Source organism: Trachypithecus francoisi, unplaced genomic scaffold (assembly GCF_009764315.1).
Source record: "Trachypithecus francoisi isolate TF-2019V2 unplaced genomic scaffold, Tfra_2.0 Lachesis_group0, whole genome shotgun sequence".
NCBI lineage: Eukaryota > Metazoa > Chordata > Mammalia > Primates > Cercopithecidae > Trachypithecus > Trachypithecus francoisi.
Genome location: NW_022681453.1, coordinates 135,036,110 through 135,056,021, shown reverse-complemented (window position 1 = coordinate 135,056,021; position 19,912 = coordinate 135,036,110). Strand labels below are relative to the sequence as shown.

General features: G+C 44.1%; 1 protein-coding gene and 1 long non-coding RNA gene across 4 annotated transcripts in view; one reads left to right on the top strand and one right to left on the bottom strand.

Moving 5' to 3' along the window:
* ITGA9 (integrin subunit alpha 9) overlaps window positions 1-19,912 on the bottom strand; it is a 422,798-nt gene that overhangs the window by 135,004 nt on the left and 267,882 nt on the right. For all 3 annotated transcript variants that reach the window (XM_033212029.1, XM_033212028.1, XM_033212027.1), the window contains exon 18: window positions 18,740-18,890. In XM_033212029.1, the coding sequence (XP_033067920.1) occupies window positions 18,740-18,890 (151 nt within the window). The remainder of the gene's footprint in view (window positions 1-18,739; window positions 18,891-19,912) is intronic.
* LOC117083879 lies at window positions 3,124-18,802 on the top strand. The gene is made up of 4 exons (XR_004437243.1): window positions 3,124-3,134; window positions 12,978-12,985; window positions 16,968-16,974; window positions 18,725-18,802. It is a non-coding gene; the product is annotated as an uncharacterized LOC117083879 (long non-coding RNA).

Genomic DNA, 19,912 nt, shown 5'->3' with positions numbered 1-19,912 from the left:
AGCTGATTCGATCAAGTAGAAGAAAGGGTATCAGTGATTGAAGATCAAATTAATGAAATAAAGCAAGAGGAGAAGTTTAGAGAAAAAAGACTAAAAAGAAACGAACAAAGCCTGCAAGAAATATGGGAATATGTGAAAAGACCAAACCTACATTTGACTGGTTTACCTGAAAGTGATGGGGAGAATGGAACCAAGCTGGAAAACACTCTTCAGGATATTATCCAGGAGAACTTCCCCAACCTAGCAAGGCAGTCCAACATTCAAATTCAGGAAATACAAAGAACACCACAAAGACACTCCTCGAGAAGAGCAACCCCGAAACACACAACTGTCAGATTTACCAAGGTTGAAATGAAGGAAAAAATGTTAAGGGCAGCCAGAGAGAAAGGTCGGATTACCCACAACGGGAAGCCCATCAGACTAACAGTGGATCTCTCAGCAGGAACTCTACAAGCCAGAAGAGAGTGGGGGCCAATATTCAACATTCTTTTTTTTTTTTTTTTTTTTTTGAGACAGAGTCTCGCTCTGTTGCCCAGGCTGGAGTGCAGTGGCCAGATCTCAGCTCACTGCAAGCTCTGCCTCCCAGGTTCACACCATTCTCCTGCCTCAGCCTCCCTAGTAGCTGGGACTACAGGCGCCCGCCACCTCGCTCGGCTAGTTTTTTGTATTTTTTAGTAGAGACGGGGTTTCACTGTGTTAGCCAGGATGGTCTCGATCTCCTGACCTCGTGATCCACCCGTCTCAGCCTCCCAAAGTGCTGGGATTACAGGCTTGAGCCACCGCGCCTGGCCACAACATTCTTAAGAAAAGAATTCTCAACCCAGAATTTTATATCCAGACAAATTAAGCTTCAAAAGTGAAGGATAAATAAAATCCTTTACAGACAAGCAAATGCTGAGAGATTTTGTCACTACCAGGCCTGCCTTACAAGAGCTCCTGAAGGAAGCACTAAATATGGAAAGGATAAACCGGTACCAGCCACTGCAAAACCATGCCAAATTGTAAAGACCATTAATGCTAGGAAGAAACTACATCAACTAATGGGCAAAATAACCAGCTAACATCATAATGACAGGATCAAATTTACACATAATAACATTAACTTTAAATGTAAATGGGCTAATGCCCCACTTAAAAGACATAGACTGGCAAATTGGATAAAGAGTCAAGACCCATCAGTGTGTTGTATTCAGAAGTCCCATCTCACGTGCAGAGACACACATAGGCTCAAAATAAAGGGATGGAGGAAGATCTACCAAGCAAATGGAAAACAAAAAAAAGCAGGGGTTGTAATCCTAGTCTCTGATAAAACAGACTTTAAACCAACAAAGATCAAAAGAGACAAAGGGATCAATTCAACAAGAAGAACTAACTATCCTAAATATATATGCACCCAATACAGGAGCACCCAGATTCATAAAGCAAGTCCTTAGAGACTTACAAAGAGACTTAGACTCCCACACAATAATAATGGGAGACTTTAACACCCCACTGTCAGTATTAGACAGATCAACGAGACAGAAGGTTAACAAGGCTATCCAGGACTTGAACTCAACTCTGCACCAAGTGCACCTAATAGACATCTACAGAACTCTCCACCTCAAATCAACAGAATATACAGTCTTCTCAGAACCACATCACACTTATTCCAAAACTGACCACATAGTTGGAAGTAAAACACTCCTCAGCAAATGTAAAATAACAGAAATCACAGCAAACTGTCTATCAGACCACAGTGCAATCAAATTAGAACTCAGGATTAAGAAGCTCACTCAAAACTGCACAACAACATGGAAACTGAACAACCTGCTCTTGAATGACTATGGGGTAAATAACGAAATGACGGCAGAAATAAAGATGTTCTTTGAAACCAATGAGAACAAAGACACAACGTACCAGAATCTCTGGGACACATTTAAAGCAATGTGTAGAGGGAAATTTATTGCACTAAATGCCCACAAGAGAAAGCAGGAAAGATCTAAAATCGACACCCTAACATCACAATTAAAAGAACGAGAGAAGCAAGAACAAACAAATTCAAAAGCTAGCAGAAGACAAGAAATAACTAAGATCATAGCAGAACTGAAGGAGATAGAGACACAAAAAGTCCTTCAAAAATTCAATGAATCCAGGAGCTGGTTTTTTGAAAAGATCAACAAAATATATAGACCACTAGCAAGAGTAATAATGAAGAAAAGAGAGAAGAATCAAATAGATGCAATAAAAAATGATAAAGGGGATATCACCACCAATCCCACAGAAATACAAACTACCATCAGAGAATACTGTAAACGCCTCTATGCAAATAAACTAGAAGGTCTAGAAGAAATGGACAAATTCCTGGACACATACACCCTCCCAAGACTAAACCAGAAAGAAGTTGAATCTCTGAATAAACCAACAACAGGCGCTGAAGTTGAGGCAAGAATTAATAGCCTACCAAATAAAAAAGTCCAGGACCAGATGGATTCACAGCCAAATTCTACCAGAGGTACAAAGAGGAGCTGGTAGCATTCCTTCTGAAACTATTCTAACCAATAGAAAAAGGGAATCCTCCCTAACTCATTTTATGAGGCCAGCATCATCCTGATACCAAAGCCAGGAAGAGACACAACAACAATAAAAGAGAATTTTAGACCAATATCCCTGATGAACATCAATACGAAAATCCTCAATAAAATACTGGCAAACTGAATCCAGCAGCACATGAAAAACCTTACCAACCATGATCAAGTGGGCTTCATTCCTGGGATGCAAGGATGATTCAATATATGCAAATTAATAAACATAATCCATCACATAAACAGAACCAATGACAAAAACCACGTGATTATCTCAATAGATGCAAAAAAGGCCTTCGACAAAATTTAACAGCCTTTCATGCTAAAAACTCTCAATAAACTAGGTACTGACGGAACAAATCTCAAAATAATAAAACCTATTCATGACAAACCCACAGCCAATATCATACTGAATGGACAAAAACTGGAAGCATTCCCTTTGGAAACTGGCACAAGACAGGGATGCCCTCTCTCACCACTCCTATTCAACATAGTGTTGGAAGTTCTGGCCAGGGCAATCAGGCAAGAGAAAAAAATAAAGGGTATTCAATTAGGAAAAGAAGAAGTCAAATTGTCCCTGTTTGCAGATGACATGATTGTATATTTAGAAAACCCCATCGTCTCAGCCCAAAATTACCTTAAGCTGATGAGCAACTTCAGTAAAGTCTCAGGATACAAAATCAATGTGCAAAAATCACAAGCATTCCTATACACCAATAACAGACAGAGTGCCAAATCATGAGTGAACTCCCATTCACAACTGCTACAAAGAGAATAAAATACCTAGGAATCCAACTTATAAGGGATGTGAAGGAACTCTTCAAGAAGAACTACAAACCACTGCTCAATGAAATAAAAGAGGACACAAACAAATGGAAGAACATTCCATGCTCATGGATAGGAAAAATCAATATTGTGAAAATGGCCATCCTGCCCAAGGTAATTTGTAGATTCAATGCCATCCCCATCAAGCTACCAATGACTTTCTTCACAGAATTGGAAAAAACGACTTTAAAGTTCATATGGAACCAAAAAAGAGCATGCATTGCCAAGACAATCCTAAGCAAAAAGAAACAAAACTGGAGGCATTACGCTACCTGACTTCAAACTATACTACAAGGCTATAGTAACCAAAACAGCATGGTACTGGTACCAAACAGAGAGAGAGAGACCAATGGAACAGAACAGAGGCCTCAAAAATAACACCACACATCTACAACCATCTGATCTCTGACAAACCTGACAAAAACAAGCAATGGGGAAAGGATTCTCTATTTAATAAATAGTGCTGGGAAAACTGGCTAGCCATATGTAGAAAGCTAAAACTGGATCCCTTCCTTACACCTTATACAAAAATTAATTGAAGATAGATTAAAGACTTAAATGTTAGACCTAAAACCATAAAAACCCCAGAAGAAAACCTATGCAATATTATTCAGGACATAGGCATGGGCAAGGACTTCATGAGTAAAACACCAAAAGCAATGGCAACAAAAGCCAAAATACACAAATGGCATCTAATTAAGCTAAAGAGCTTCTGCACAGCAAAAGAAACTACCATCAGAGTGAACAGGCAACCTACAGAATGGGAGAAAATTTTGCAATCTACCCATCTGACAAAGGGCTAATATCCAGAATCTACAAAGAACTTAAACAAATGTACAAGAAAAAAACAAACATCACCATCCAAAAGTGGGCAAAGGATATGAACAGATACTTCTCAAAAGAAGGCATGTATGCAGCCAACAGACACATGAAAAAATGCTCATCATCACTCGCCATCAGAGAAATGCAAATCAAAACCACAATGAGATGCCATCTCACACCAGTTAGAATGGCAATCATTAAAAAGTCAGGAAACAACAGATGCTGGAGAGGATGTGGAGAAATAGGAACACTTTTATACTGTTAGTGGGAGTGTAAATTACTTCAACCATTGTGGAAGGCAGTGTGGCGATTCCTCAAGGATCTAGAACTAGAAATACCATTTGACCCAGCAATCCCATTACTGGGTATATACCCAAAGGATTATAAATCATGCTACTATAAAGACACATGAACACATATATTTATTGTGGCACTATTCACAATAGCAAAAACTTGGAACCAACCCAAATGTGCATCAATAATAGACTGGATTAAGAAAATGTGGCACATATACACCATGGAATACTATGCAGTCATAAAAAAGGATGAGTTCATGTCCTTTGCAGGGACATGGATGAAGCTGGAAACCATCATTCTGAGCAAGCTATCACAAGGACAGAAAACCAAACACTGCATGTTCTCACTCATAGGTGGAAATTGAACAATGAGAACACTTGGACACAGGGCGAGGAACATCACACATGGTGGCCTGTCATGGGGTGGGGGGCGGCGGGAGGGATAGCATTAGGAGAAATATCTAATGTAAATGAGGAGTTAATGGGTGCAGCAAATCAACATGGCACATATATACCTATGTAAAAAACCTGCACGTTGTGCACATATACCCTAGAACTTAAAGTATAACAATAATAATGATAAAAGTAGTCGTTATTTGTGCTAATAGATGCTGACGGGTCCAGAAAGAAGACTGAAAAATGACTACTGGATTTAGCCATGTGTAGGTCCTGACTGTCCTGTATATTTCCTGTTGGTAACACAGCAAGTCTGAGTACAATCGACTCTCTAGCCACTCTCCGGCCCAGGGAACCTTTTCTCCTTTTCTTTAGTTGTATACAGACATGTTCTCTTTGTTTCAGTCTTAGGCCATGGTAGCCTCTGAATGACTTTCTCATCTCTAGGAAGGGACCTCCTTGATCGTTTTAATCTGAGATTTTCCTCTGAGGCCCTGGATATCTTGCCCTGCTTCCAATTTTTCATTTTCACACAAATACCCAACGATCTTGTTAAAATGCATATCCTGATCCCGCAGTGCTGGGGCCTGAGATTCTGCATTTCTAACACACTCCCAGGTGATGTCGCACTGCTGGTTCATGGACCATATTTGAGTAGCAAGGCTATAAATGACATGATTACACTTCCAAATAACACAAAAAGACTACGAAAACACAAGAGGGAATGCCTCAAGAATAAATAGAATTGTGCTGTGGCTACCACATTAACAGAAATACCATGTTTAGACTCAGGACAATAATCACTAAGCTGGGCTGGTTGAATTGCAGTTCAGACCTGGGTTCTATTTTAAAAAGGAAGATGCCAAACTAGAGACAGCACAGGGAGTGACAAACAGAACAGTGAAGAAGGGCCTGGAAATGATATACACCAAATGGTCCGAAGGACAGGGGTTCTGAAACTTGGTCTTTATTGCATGGATTGACCTAGTTTGGAGCTGTGGCACCTCTGTTGAAGGACAGAAATCCAAATACATTGACAACATCGTTGAAATGGCTTCACTTTGTGAAAATAAGAAATACACGTCAGTGAAGATAGATAAGGTGGACAGATAAAGATCATCTTATAATTGATCAGGGTCTGACACATACTGAAGGGAGTGGACTCACTGGGCAGTCCTTCCCCAGTTCTGCTACGAATCTCAGGGATATCTACTCACAAACTACCTCTCTCAGGTCTCTGCCCTGCTGACTCTGCTGGTGCTTCCCAATGGCCGCTCTTCCCTTCCTCCCAATAAACACAACTCTGATTCTGTCTAGAGTGGCAATGTGTCCGGCTGAGAAAATTCATTTGCCACCCCGCCTTGTGGCATGGTGCTGGCCAATGAGATGTATGTGGAAAATGTCAAGTGAAGCTTTAGGAAAGCTCTTTAAAAGGGGGCAGATCTTTTGCCCTTTGTCCCTCTCCTCCTTCTTGCTTGGAATGCAGTTGTAGTGTTGGAAGCGAAAACCAAAAAGCAGCATCAGGGAAAGCCCAGCCTTGGAATATGGAGATGAAACCCCCTATGACGACAGGCTGAGAGGAAAGACAGAAGGAATAGGGTTCCTGTGGGCACCACACAGGTGCATACTAGCCCTGAAATGCCCATTTCTCAATTTATTATTACCAAAGAAAAATAAAAGTCTCACAAAGATCAGCTGCTAAAAAAGGTGGCTTTTCTGATACATGCAGCCTAACATATTCCTAACTGATTTTAAACACAGACTTGCTTGGGAGAGCAGGACAGCCTCACTAGTTATGCTCAGGTACCTGAGTTAGAACAATGCCAGAGGCCACCACACATCACAGGCAGAGCATGGGGGCAATGGAAGCCCAGACTGTCTGTAAGCCTGGCCTCAAAAGGATGAAATGACAGCCCTGGCAAGCTGGATGGTGATGGACTGTAGCCGTACATTCACATTCTCTGGTAAATTCCACAGGCATCTGTGTATGTCAATTCTCCAATTCAGATGCGGGTAGAAACATCACATGCGCAACTGACACAGAATATCATACAAACACCTCAAGAGTTCAAAGACTTTTGTCAACATGCTTTAATATATCCTTCAGAACAAGAAGGAAACCAGTTGAAGGTAAACCGACCATAGTAAACAATTTCAATGCCCCACCGATGCTCCTTGGACTCCCTTTATATGCACACTGTGGCTTCAGTCTTCATTTGCCTCCAAGAGCCAGAACCGTGGGTCTTCTTCTGCCCTTAAGCTACGGGAGTCCCACTGTCTACACTTCACCCCTGGGTGGAAAGTACCTGGGACCACTTTCCACCACTTATTCCTCCCTAAGTGGCCCTTCACCAATGACTGGTGTTTATGGGAGAACAAAACCCAGCTTCCTAAGCTGGAGATGGGACAGTACCTTGGTGTAACTCACATTTCTGATCCCTCTTGCAGGATCAGGCTGAGGCCACGCTCTGAGGGACTCTGCCTGAGTTTCTGTCCTGCCCTGTCCTGCGTCTCTCCACTCCCTACCTGTCTTCCCCCTGGAAACACAACCTTTATGAACCACTTGCATGTGAGCCCTTCTCTCAGGATCTGCTCAGGGAAACCCAGACTAGGTCATCGAAGTTCTCAAGTTTTAAAATTTTATTTTATTCGCCTTAGTTTAGTAGTCTTTCATGGCTTTCTCTTCAAGAGATGCTGTGCTGCTTTAGGAAGAAGATTTAAAATCCAAGACACCCCCCTTTCCCCTTAAAAGAGGAAATTATTAAATTGCTGTTTTGCAGTTAGTTAGAAAAAAAAAAATCCAGAGGTTTAACACATGTTTTCTAAATTCCCCCCACAGATTCACTCAAGTCTTGCGGCTCTGGGAAACGTCCTTCTTAATTGATCCTTGTCGTAGCTACAGCTCTGTTGACATTTCTAAAGCAAAACATAGCCTTCCTTCCAAACGCAGTGAATACACAAATGAAGCTTTTCATATACGTGAAAGCTGAGCCCCACCATGGAACACTGAAGCCGCCTTGTGATTTGAAATGGACATCTGCGTTTCTCCACCACTTCCTCACTGCTGACTGCTGCAGGAAGCGCCCAGCCTCTCTTCCAGGCAGTTTCACTCAAGGTTGGGCTCTCCCTGATGCAAGGGCCACAGGTAATCCAGGTGAGGAAATACAAACAAGGCTGGGGGTGCCTGCTCCCCACCACCTTCTCTTGTCCTCTCAAGGACGAAGGGAAAGGCCTGCAGAAGCAACTGAGAAACACTGAAAGGTCTCTGAGGAATGCCGAGTTTCCCTCTGATAAACGAATGGGGAAGACCAACAAAACGAAGAGCTTGCTGTTGTGTTGGAGCCTCAAGTGGGCTTCGGGCCAGGTGAGGCTTTCTACCTGGTGTTATGCAGGAAGTTCAAGGTAAAGTCACCAGGGGGCTTGGGGCACTGGATTAAAGACAGGAAGGGGGCGGAAAAGACTTACTATTTTCTAAGTACTGGCATCCACCCTCAGGGCTCTCTTACCAGGGCAAGCAGCGAGTTCATTCATCATCTTAATGGCTGGGCCAAGATGACTATAAACATCTAAGGGTTGCATTTTACTTGAGGCTACTATTAACTTGACAAGAGACAGCAGAGAAAACAGAACACAATGAAAATCAGTCCCTGCCCTGAATGAAAGCTGCAGAGTGAAGGAAGGCTGTTTGTAATCTGTCCCAGCACAGAGGGATGAGGCTCACTTCTGCCTAAGAACCATTCTGTTGCTTAATGCTTGGTTTCCTGGCTCTGCTAACACAATTTGCTTTGTTTGCCTGCACAGATGCAGTTTCTGCATGGAACCTTCTGTCTAAAAACAGGCCAAAGCACTCCCTCAAATAAAGGTACACAAACACATAAGTGTTTAAGTCCTTCCTGCTCTATCCAGATTAGTAAGTGGATCTGTTTTATCACCTGGCGCCATCTTGAGCTGTCTGCCTTGAAAGTGAAGAGAGAACCATTCCTGAAAGAAAGGGACCGCCCTTTCTGTGGTAAAGGTAGACACAAACTGAAGAATCACTTGATAAGAAAAACAAACTTACAAGCCCTTGATGCCTCTTGTCATAAAGAATAAGCCACTGAAAGCCTTGATAGTTGACTTGGTGCTTTACTGCCTCCAAAGCCCAACTTGGAAGACCAGTTTAACTTGGAACTCAAATTATACTCCTTAGAAATAGCAAAAATGAGCTTCCCTTAGAACACCATCACCCCTCCCACAATACCCTGTCATGGAGGAAATAAGGATCTAGGGCCTATCCATCTATCTCAGTCTCTCAAGGAGATCAGAAGACGATGCAACGTCTTATTAGCCAAATTCAGTGATTTATGGCCAACTGATGCCAGGCATGAAGCACATTCCTCATGAGCTTACAGTATTCTGTGCGCTAGAGCACGATCAGGAGTAGAGGATCTGGGTTCTCCCCGCTGAGTTCACAAGCATCCCTCTTCCTCACTTGTCTTTCTTCCAGCAGTCCCAACACTGAGTCTCTGACTTTCCTGGCCTGTCAGTGCTATTTCTTTGTTCTTCCTCTAAGATGTCTCTAGCCTCTGTTCTTCCTTCTCTGTTCTCTCAGTCCAGACCTCTCTCAAATCCCATAAATGGCTCATCACTGCCTACCTGATAAAAAGTCTGAATCCCATACCACATTCCTCCAGCCCTTTGGGCCAGATGCCTCCCTGCCCAGTCTGAAAGACTCGGGACCTAGTCCCCTGCCTTTGTTTTTGGAGGGCATTATTCTTCTCATTATCTAAACTTCGCTATTATGTATGACATGCATCACATAGTTGAACAATTATATATCTTGGGTTTTAAAAAGTCAATATCCCTAAGCCAAAAACTCCAATACTTAAGCAAATGGTAAGTAAATGGAAAAAAAGTCAACAAGCATCATTTTTAAAAAATCAGGAGTCACAAAAGCCAACACAGACATTTATTGAACTGACCTCTATTTACTACTTCACATTAATTTTCATGTGATTTTATTTTCTTAAGTACAAGCAACTCATTAAATTAAAAAATGTTCAGTTTAACACTGTCTCTATTTTTACAGTATGTAGACAGACAGACACACACACACACACACACACACACACACTCTCTCTCTCTCTCTCTCAGTCCTTCATTAAGACAATGACTGATAATTTTTGTCTTAAAAGGAAGAGTTATCACCCCCTGATATACATTCTATGTTCTATATTCTTGCCTTATTTTCCTCTTCTCCCTCAGCATTATTTAATCTTGGTCTGAAGTAGGTGATCAGTATATCCCTTCTGAGTAAATGAATGAGCTATAAAGTATAAGCTCATGTGTGGCAGAGTTGGGGCTACCATGGTAGGTACCCATCATGTACAAGTGGGACTGTACATGATGGTGTAGGACTCATTTATCCTTGGCACAATCCCACTTTAAAGAAACTGAGGCACAGAGAGAAGACTCCTGACCCAAGGCCACACTGGCCATCAGAAACAGAGTTGGAATCTCAACTCTGCATCTGCTGGTCACCAAAGCTACACTTTCCCTCTATTTCACACTAATTGCCTGTCATTTTACTTTTAGCAGCTTCTAAAATTCGAACTCCAGCTTAGTTGCTTCTTGCAATCACTGTGAAGTACAAATATTCCAGCCAGCAAATAGTTTTCAAAGCATCATGAGTTCTAAAAATTCCATGAACACTACGTTCCGGTTGACCCTCTCCACTCCTCTCCTTCCCCAGACACTCGGACACTTGAAGCCCCAAACTCTCATCTCTTTGACTAGTTTATCTGTTGCCAAGGGGAGAATATGAAACACAGTAAGACTGCAGACAGACTAAGTTCCACTAGAAACGCAGATCCGGACTAGAACATACGGAAAACAGCCAGGCTGGAGGTCACAGGCTGGTGGCCTACAGGCTGGATGCAGTCACTGGACATGTTTTGTTTGGTTCATATGATGTTCAGAAAACATTTTAATTAGCTGCCAAAGTCATAAGATCTCTGGGTTATATTAGAAAATAGAGTGTGCTAGGCCTCACTCCCATCTGGCAACCACTGAATGCTGCTGGGAGCCCGCTGCCCTGTGGGTGAGGCTGGAACCCTCCATCTTCCCACTGTCTTCACTGCTTCCTCCTGCCCCACTCTGGTCCTCTTCATCCACACACCACACCTGCCTCACCCCACTCCTGCACACTGTGAGGTGTATGCTACTAGATCTTGTATGAGAACATCAGCGAAGCTCTATCAGACCAACCTACAACTTCTAAGAGCCTAGAAAGTGAGGTGCTAAGGTTAGCGATACTTCTAATCCTATGGGCCTCTCTGGCAGAGGCTGGTGAGCCCTGACCATATGACTTGCACTCTCAGGATGCTCCAGCCCACTTCCAGCTGCCAGGGGCTATATTACGGCATCTCTGCACCCAAGAGCATTTTTCCAAAACCATGTAGGTCTCTCCTGCCATGCCTATGGGAAGTCAGGAGTACTGGAGAATATAAATAGCCCCAGGAGACCTCAATTCTTGACTCTTGGGGAAAGGAGTATAAATCCCCCAGCTCCCTTACTCTTCCTAGAGTTGCCCTGCAGGAATAAGCTCCATTGCCCACTGCAGTAGTTGGTTTAACAGCTCACTTTTCATTCACTGCCTCCTGCCTGTATCACTTCACCTCCCTACCATATCGCTTCAACCCCCTACCATTGTTTCTTGCATCTCCCAAATAAAGAAATTTCCCTGAATTCCTAGGCATCTGGGAGACCCCAACCAAGACAGCATATCACATTGTGTAGAAGAGTCAGGCCAGGGTGCCTGCCCCGCTTGTTCTCCCTTCTCTCCTAGCATGGCCTCCTCTGTCACTCTGTGGCAAGCTGCTGTGTCCTCTTTGTACCCAAAAGTCAGCTGGGAGCCCTCATGCACCTGGCTTGAAGCTTATCCTTTCATATCCATGTCTGTTTCCATGCATGCCATACAGTCAATATCATGAAGATGTACACATAACCCCAGCCCCTTCTTTGAGTTTTTCTCCCTGCCTACCCCTGTTCACATGAGGCATTCATGAGTGCAGAAATCCAGAATGGGCTAAAAACAAAACAGAATGAGGTGGGGAGGGGAGATTTCTTAGAACCAACGAGTGGTGAAATCCTGACAGGCCTGTAACAGCAGGCAAAAATGTCCTGACATCTCCCTGCCACCAGAAATGTTACTGGCCCTTTGTTCAACATGGGCAGCCTCTTTCCATCCTACTGGGTTCTCTCCTCCCCCTCCTCCTTTGTTCTGTTCTGCCCTCTCATCACTGCTCCAACCTAGGTCCCTCCTTCACCAGCCAAATAAACTGACCCATTCCACCCACCCTAGCTCTGCAATGTAGGAATCAGCTGACACCAGATCCTTTGGAGGCTCATCCATGTACCTGAAGCACTCATCCAAGGATTCTGTCCAACATGGCACTAGCTACTGTGGTAATGACTTGCTTTACCTTGTCATATCTATGCTTCAAACAACTTTTCAGTACCTCTGTAGAGCAGCTGGCACCTTGTGCTTTAATTGCTTACTGACATGCCTTTGGCCCCATTAGGCTGTGAGCTCCCCGGGAGCAGGGACTAGATCTTTGTGTCTCCTTGTGGCTGGAACAATCCCTGGCATTTAGCAGGTATTCAATAACTGTTGTCCAAACATCCATGGCTGTTCGACAAAGGCAAGAAGAGCCAAATCCCTTTGTGCCAAACGGCTCCACAGCAAGAAATTAAAACAAGGCTTTACCTTGACTCCAGGGCCACAGAGCTGTATATCTCCAGGGACACCACTCACATTATATTCTGTGGAGGTATTGTTTACACGGAACCCAGTGTGAATGGTGACCCTGGTGTGATGCAGTGGTTATCTATTCTTCCTTATGCTCCTTTTTAACCATGCACCCTCCCCTGCCCCGGGGCTCCCTCTCACTGCTCCCACCGGGCACCCCAGGAATCTCACTCTGTAGTGCTTTGCTGGTTCCTTACCCAGCAGGCAACACGGTGCACTGGGCCTGCCCTGAGGAAACCCAGTTGCCGGTCATTATACCCTGAGCTCTGGCTGGACAGCACAAGCCAGCCAGCAGAGTAGCCACCAACAAATTAAGCCCTCTTTTATAATGTGTTTTCAAGTTAGCTTTATTTAGGAGAGAAAAAAGCCAGCAAATGGTCATCCCTGTGTATCCTATGTTTTTATAAGCAGCGTTCTCTCAAAGGAAAAAATAATCCAGAATAAATCTACGAAAGTAGCCTTGCCTTAGAAGAAGACAGAAAAATCCATTGCAGGGGATATTTTGTATTCAGTCTTAGAAGCTAATATATAACTAATTGACTGTGTGATGACAGAGAAGATAGGTAACCTTGGAGGCCTGGGCCTTAAGTCTCTCTAACTTTGGACAAAACGAATTACCATCCATCTACCTACCTACCCACCCATCCACCCAGCCAGGCATCCACTCACACACCCATCCACCCAGCCAGCCATCCACTCACCCATCCACTCATCAACCCAGCCACCCATCCACCCACACCCATCCACCCACACACCCATCCACCCAGCCAGTCATCCACTCACCTGCTCATCCACCCACATACCCACTCATCCACCCAAACAGCCATCCCCAGTCACCTATCCACATAACTATCCACCCACTCACCCACCCAGTCACCCAGCCAGTCATCTACCTACCTACCTACCTATCTATCCACTCAGCCATCCATCCAGTCATCCATCCATCCATCTATCTATTCTGTGGACAGATCCTGTGCAGCCAGGTGGGGAGCCTGCACACGGGGTCCCTGAGCTGAGATTTAAGGACAGAGTAGTTCATTAAACAAAAATGGGGTGGGGGTGATTCCTGGGTAAAGGCAGCTTTGGTATTAAGTGGCGACTGATTCAAGTGTGTATGTGGGGGCATGGTGAGCCAGGAGTCTGAGGAGAAAGGAAGGCAGGCAGGACCAGGCTCAGGAGCTGAGGAGTCTGAACTCCTTCCTGAAGAAAGTGAAGCAGAGCAGTCACAAAGTCAACTTTCTTCTCAAATTGTTATTGGTATAACTGAGATTATGGGATTTTTTTTATTATTATTCTTTTAAATTATGCATTTACCATGGCAATACTTTTTTTTCACATTTGTTTACTATCATAAATATTTATAAAAATTGTTTTGCTTCATTCTATGCTTATTTGACTGTGGCACACTTTTTATTCAACTACTTTTGTATTCTTTTTTTTTTTTTTTTTTTTGAGACGGAGTGTCGCTCTGTCGCCCAGGCTGAGTGCAGTGGCCAGATCTCAGCTCACTGCAAGCTCCGCCTCCCGGGTTCCCGCCATTCTCCTGCCTCAGCCTCCGGAGTAGCTGGGACTACAGGCGCCCGCCACCGCGCCCGGCTAGTTTTTTGTATTTTTTTAGTAGAGACGGGGTTTCACCGTATTAGCCAGGATGGTCTCGATCTCCTGACCTCGTGATCCGCCCGTCTCGGCCTCCCAAAGTGCTGGGATTACAGGCTTGAGCCACCGCGCCCGGCCTACTTTTGTATTCTTGAGTAGTAATCTGTAAATAACTACTTTTCAGGAAGCTCTCATGGTTACTATAGCAGATGCGGCCAGCACCTCGCTTATATTCCCCAGAACCAGCCAGAGTCCTGGTCACCTGAAGCCACGCCCCTCCAGGTCAAAGGCTTCCCGCATCTTTCTGCCCGAGTTGAGTTGCTTCCCTGCCCCAGGGAGTGTGGGCCTACTTAGAGAAGGCTGGAAGTGCCGGAGAGTTCACACACAGTGAGCAGTTCTCCATGATTAATGACAGGAGCAGGGGGATCAGTCCTCCAGCAGCTTCCTCATCCTGGAGGGGAATGGATCTGAGGTTTGTTACACACAGTCTCTCAGAGGGTCTGAGGAAGACAAGCCCAAGGTGCCCACAGCAGTAACCCGCTTATAAATGCACGCCTTCCTGTCTTTCCTCTTTCCTGTCTAAACTCACCACTGAGATCCCCCACCCCCAAATAAACTATCTGTACCTATATCACTGTATCAGGGTATGCTTTTGGGGAAATCCAAACTAGAAGAGGTAATAACCTAGGAATTCTCATATATCTGAGTATATCTTTATTTTGACTTCACAATGGAGGGCAAGTTGGCTGTGTGTCGAATTTAAAATTCACGATGGAATATACTGTTCTAACTTTGGACATTAATGTTACAGAAAAGTCTGTAGAAACTGGTTTCTTTGTTTTCTGCTGTTAATAGTATCATTTTCATATCCTTAAAATTAAAAATTTCATGAAGCTATTTGTAGGCATTAAAATGTTTTAAATATTTTAGCCGGGTGTCTGCTGCACCCATTTTAGGAAATGGAGATCCTCCTTTGCTGTCTAAGGAGTGGCTTCTGTTCCAATTATTCTGGAACCATTTTCTCTTTGCTGTTTTCCAGTTTCCACCTTCCACAATATAGTCCTCACTGTCATCCTTTTTTATTGCTTCATTCTTTTTCTTTGAATTCTCAGAGCTTCTCAAAAACACCTCCACATCATTAAATCAATTTTCTGTTCTGCTGATTCTGCTCTTTCTTGAGTATAACATATTTTAATTCTGCTGCTGATTTCCTGGTTTCATTTTAACATTTCTTTATCCCATCCATAACATGTATTTTTGCTTGCCTCCTAGTTCATTCCATTTTCTTACAGTCTATTGTTCTACTATCTGATCTTTCACTGTGTTCATTTTTTTTGACTTTCATCAAGAACAAAAGTAGATGCTCTGTAAAATTTAACTTTTGTTTTCTATTAATAATCTTTTTAAAACTTAGGCTTTCCCTCTGTATCTTAGTCATGCTGTTCTTAGTTTACCCATTAGAATCTTTTCGCAGGCCCATGTTGGTCCTGTTAGGCCTGTGGGTTGTTAAGCAGGTTTGGTAGGCTCTCCTGGTGCCCCTAACTCGCCACTGGGTACTGTCAGAATCCTGCTTGGGGCTGGGTGATGCCATTTACATCCCCTGTTTATCAACCTTGCAGCATGGCTGGAGTCCTGGAAGGGTGGTTTCTGTTTCTTTTCCCTTCCTCTTCCTGCCACCCTGAGGGTCATCTTGCCCATCTGCTTTTCTGGCTGGCCCTGCCTCCACAGCAGCTACAAGACGTCCCCGTACTCCATCACCATTCTGGAGCTAACACTCAACACATCCTGAAGAGCCCGATACCCTGTTAAGTTTCTGTCAAACTGAAACCTAGGGTTCCTTGTGACAAAGGTTTCAAAGGTTGCTGGAATTCAATGGCAAAGAGATCAAAATGATGTGCTCCCATATTTCCCATGGCCAGCTACAGTAGTCAATGGCTTGTACCTGTGGCCTTCTCAGGCACGTTGTCTTTGACTTCCTAGAGCCTCCTTGTCCAGTATGCTTGGGAGGCTACTCACCACCCCTGAGTCCCCCCAGTGGCCAGTGACGATACAGGGGTAGAAAATGATGCTATCCCCAGCAGCTTCAAGGGGGGACAATTCTGCAGAGTGATTTATGCTCCAGGGTTTCCCCACTTCTTCCCAGCTCATAAATCAGACCAAGGCTAGCTTTGACCCGACAGCACACCCCTCCCAGCCCTTCCCCTGCCCGCCCCTGATCCCTCGCCCCTCTTCTCCTGAGAGTGCTCCTTCAATAAATCACACACATTGGGCCTCATGCAGTGAAGAAGGGACGGGAATAAGAGTGCAAAAAGTCCCTGGTGTATAGTAGGTGGTCAAAATTGTGACTTCACATCCTCTGAAAAGTTACAGAGCTAAGGTTACGACCATTTACTGGTACTAATCTCTGTAAAAGACATTCATCACAATTTTACTTAACATAAAAACTGGGAATAATCTAAACACAAAATAAGAGGAATTTTTTAGGTAAATCCATAGTATATCCATATGGTAGAATATTATGCAATCTCCAAGTTAAAAAGAAAAACATGGTAAAGGGGGAGCAAAGCAAGATAGAGAGGGCTACTGAGTTTATAAAACAGTAAGACTAAGTCCTATATACTGACAGAGTGGGGTCAGCTCTGAACTTTCTAGCAGCCAATAAAGAGAATGAAGCCTAGTCAGTCACAAGGTAAAAACAAGCCAAAATGCTCAGGCAAAGCACGCTATTTCTAAGTCTGAGGCTGGAAAGAAATTTCTTGCATGGGTCCTGAGTGAGAGAAATCTGTGTAATGTAATGACCCAGTCGCCAACTACATCTTTTCAGTTACCATAGAGACGAGTTCCACAGGTCAAATCCCCAAGGAAGCCCCTCTCCCCCACCTACCATCCCACCCTGCACAGGGAGATGGCATCACAGCACATGTGATTCTGTAAAAGATACTCTGTGTGTGGCCAGTGATACTTGAACCTTACAGACACTTGGTTCTCTCTTGACTGGGCTTAATCCAGGGATAATTTTTAGGGTATAGAAAGTGGATGGAAAGCACACCCCTCCTGCAGTCCTTGATTGCTTTTGTGGCCTCCCTCAACCCTTGAGCTCCTGAAAGCTACGAAGCAGCAGGGAATCTGAGATGACTTCTTGGAAAGTTTTGGAGTGCCTCTACTGTTGGTGGCTCTGAGCATTTCAGCTGTCCCCTAAGCTGGGCAGGCTTGGCACAATCCTGTCAACACTACTGAGCCCACAGAATATGTGCCTGAACAAATGCCATTGACCTGCTCAATGTATGCCCAGTGCTCATCAGTGGGCAGAGTGAAGGTTTTCCTCAGAAAGTGATTGTGGTTCCATTTTAACATAAAGAACAAGGCACCCCTGTTCAATGCTGTAAATATTAAAAAGCTGCAAGCAGTCCCAGCTGAACAGCTATCAACAGTTAGAGCAACGCTGGGTAGAACGGTGTCGACTTTTGTCTACTTGTTCCCCCTTGTTGTCTGCGGGGAAGCCTGTTCCACTTCCTCTGAGAGGTAGTACACTCGGGGTGATTACAGGTAGGGGAGAATACCAGCACTGTACCTTTGAGTCACACTATATAAACTTCACTTCAAATTAATTCACTCTAAAAAAAACTCACTCAATTTGTGGAAATAATTTAACTACCTCAATTCATTCAAATATGTTAGGAAGGCCGGGGCGGTGGGTTACACCTGTAATCCCAGCACTTCAGGAGGCTGAGGCAGGCGGATCACTTAAGGTCAGGATTTCGAGAACAGCCTGGACAACATGGCAAAACCCTGTCTCTATCAAAAAATACAAAAATTAGCCAGGTGTACAGCTGTAGTCCCAGCTAATTGGGAGGCTGAGGTGGGAGGATCACTTGAACTCAGGAGGTGGAGGTTGTAGTGAGCCGAGATTGTGGCACTGCACTCCAGCCTGGGTGACAGAGCAAGACTTGTCTCCAGAATAAATAAATAAATAAATAATCCAAAACACAGGCCAAAGCAGTGACCCTCTAGTAGAAACATCAAGTACATCATATATAATACCTAGCACAACAAGCAGTGATCTGCCCTTACTTTCACAACTACTGACCTAAAACTGGAATTCTCTAGAACATGTGTTTGCTGGAGACAGCAACTGTACCATCTCCAAGAAGGGGCCAGATGTAAAACCATAGGGAGAGGATTCCACAAGAGAGAAGGGATGGGAGACTATGTAACTACAGACACTTCTCTGGCACTCTATGGGTATTTACAGCTATACCAACATATTTCTAAGGGTATTTATGGCTATACCAACATATTTTCTAAGTCCAGGATGAAAAAAGTTCTAATCATTCTAAATGATAGTCCACAGAAAGCATTAGTGTTTGTAGAATCATTGCCTATTCCAGGCTATAATGAAAGCTGGCAAGCGTACCAGATGGAACAACCGCTCTTTACAGGGATGCCCTCCTTACCTTCTGCCACATGTTGATGAAGAAGAGCTCCCGGGAAACATTGAAGGACACGTTGGCGTCATAGGCATCATCCCCGAGGTTGGAGATAGAGATGTTTAGGGAGATGTTCTTCACAGCCCCCAAAGCTAGATACAGGGTTTTCTCATCCATACTGTAATGAAAAATAGACAGCAATGAATGCCCTGAGGCCTACACTAATATAACATGAGGCACAGGGGGTAGTTGAAGGTGGGGGGCAGAAACTGAGATTGGAACTACGACTTCCAGGAGCCCCATTAACCAGCCATGGGTCCTTGGGCAATCAGTTAGCTCTAGGGCCTCAGCTTCCTCATGTAAAGCACAGGGTTCTACTTTGCCTAACTCACTAGACTGTTTAGAGGCTCACAGGAAATCTTGTACATCAAACTTCAAAAACTATAAGGCATTTAATAACCTAAGCGTGGGATTCATTTGTACATGAATTCATTCGGTTATTTTTGAGTGCCTACCATGTGCCAGCCACTACTCTGTGCTAGGGAAGAAGCAGCAAAGAAAACAGAGTCCTTGTCGCTTCAGGGAGAGAGAAAACACACACAAAAAGAAGCAAATATGTGTGTCAGATTGTGATAAGAGCTGTGGAGAAAACTTACAAAGGGTAAGGAGGATAGAAGGTGCCAGACTTGCAAGGGAGATGGGGTGCAATTTACAATAAGGTGATCAGGGAAGCCTCACTGATGAGGTGACCTTTCAGTACAAACCCAAAGAAAGAAAGGGAGCAAGAAACACAGGTATGTGGGGACTAGCAAAGGAGAAGTCCCTGAGATGGGCGTGTGCCTGGCACATGCAGGTAACAGCAAGGAGGTCAGTGCAGCTGGAGAGGAGTGATAAAGAGAGCAGGAAGGAATGAGCTCACAGGGGCCAAGGGAGTTGAGGCAGCAGATCCCACAGGGCCTTGTGGGCCAGCATGGGGACCTTGGTTTGACCCTTGGAAGCCCCTTCAGGACTCTGAGCAGAGCAGCAGTGTGACTGGATGTTCATGTTTAAAGGAAGCTCGCACTGGCTGTGATGTGAGCAGTCTGTGGAGTGGCCAGGAAAGGAACAGGGGGCCTGGGTAGGAGGCTCTTGTGACAATCCAGGTGTGAGAAGATGAATGTGAAGGCCAGGGTGGTGGCAGCCGAGGGGATGAGATGGGGT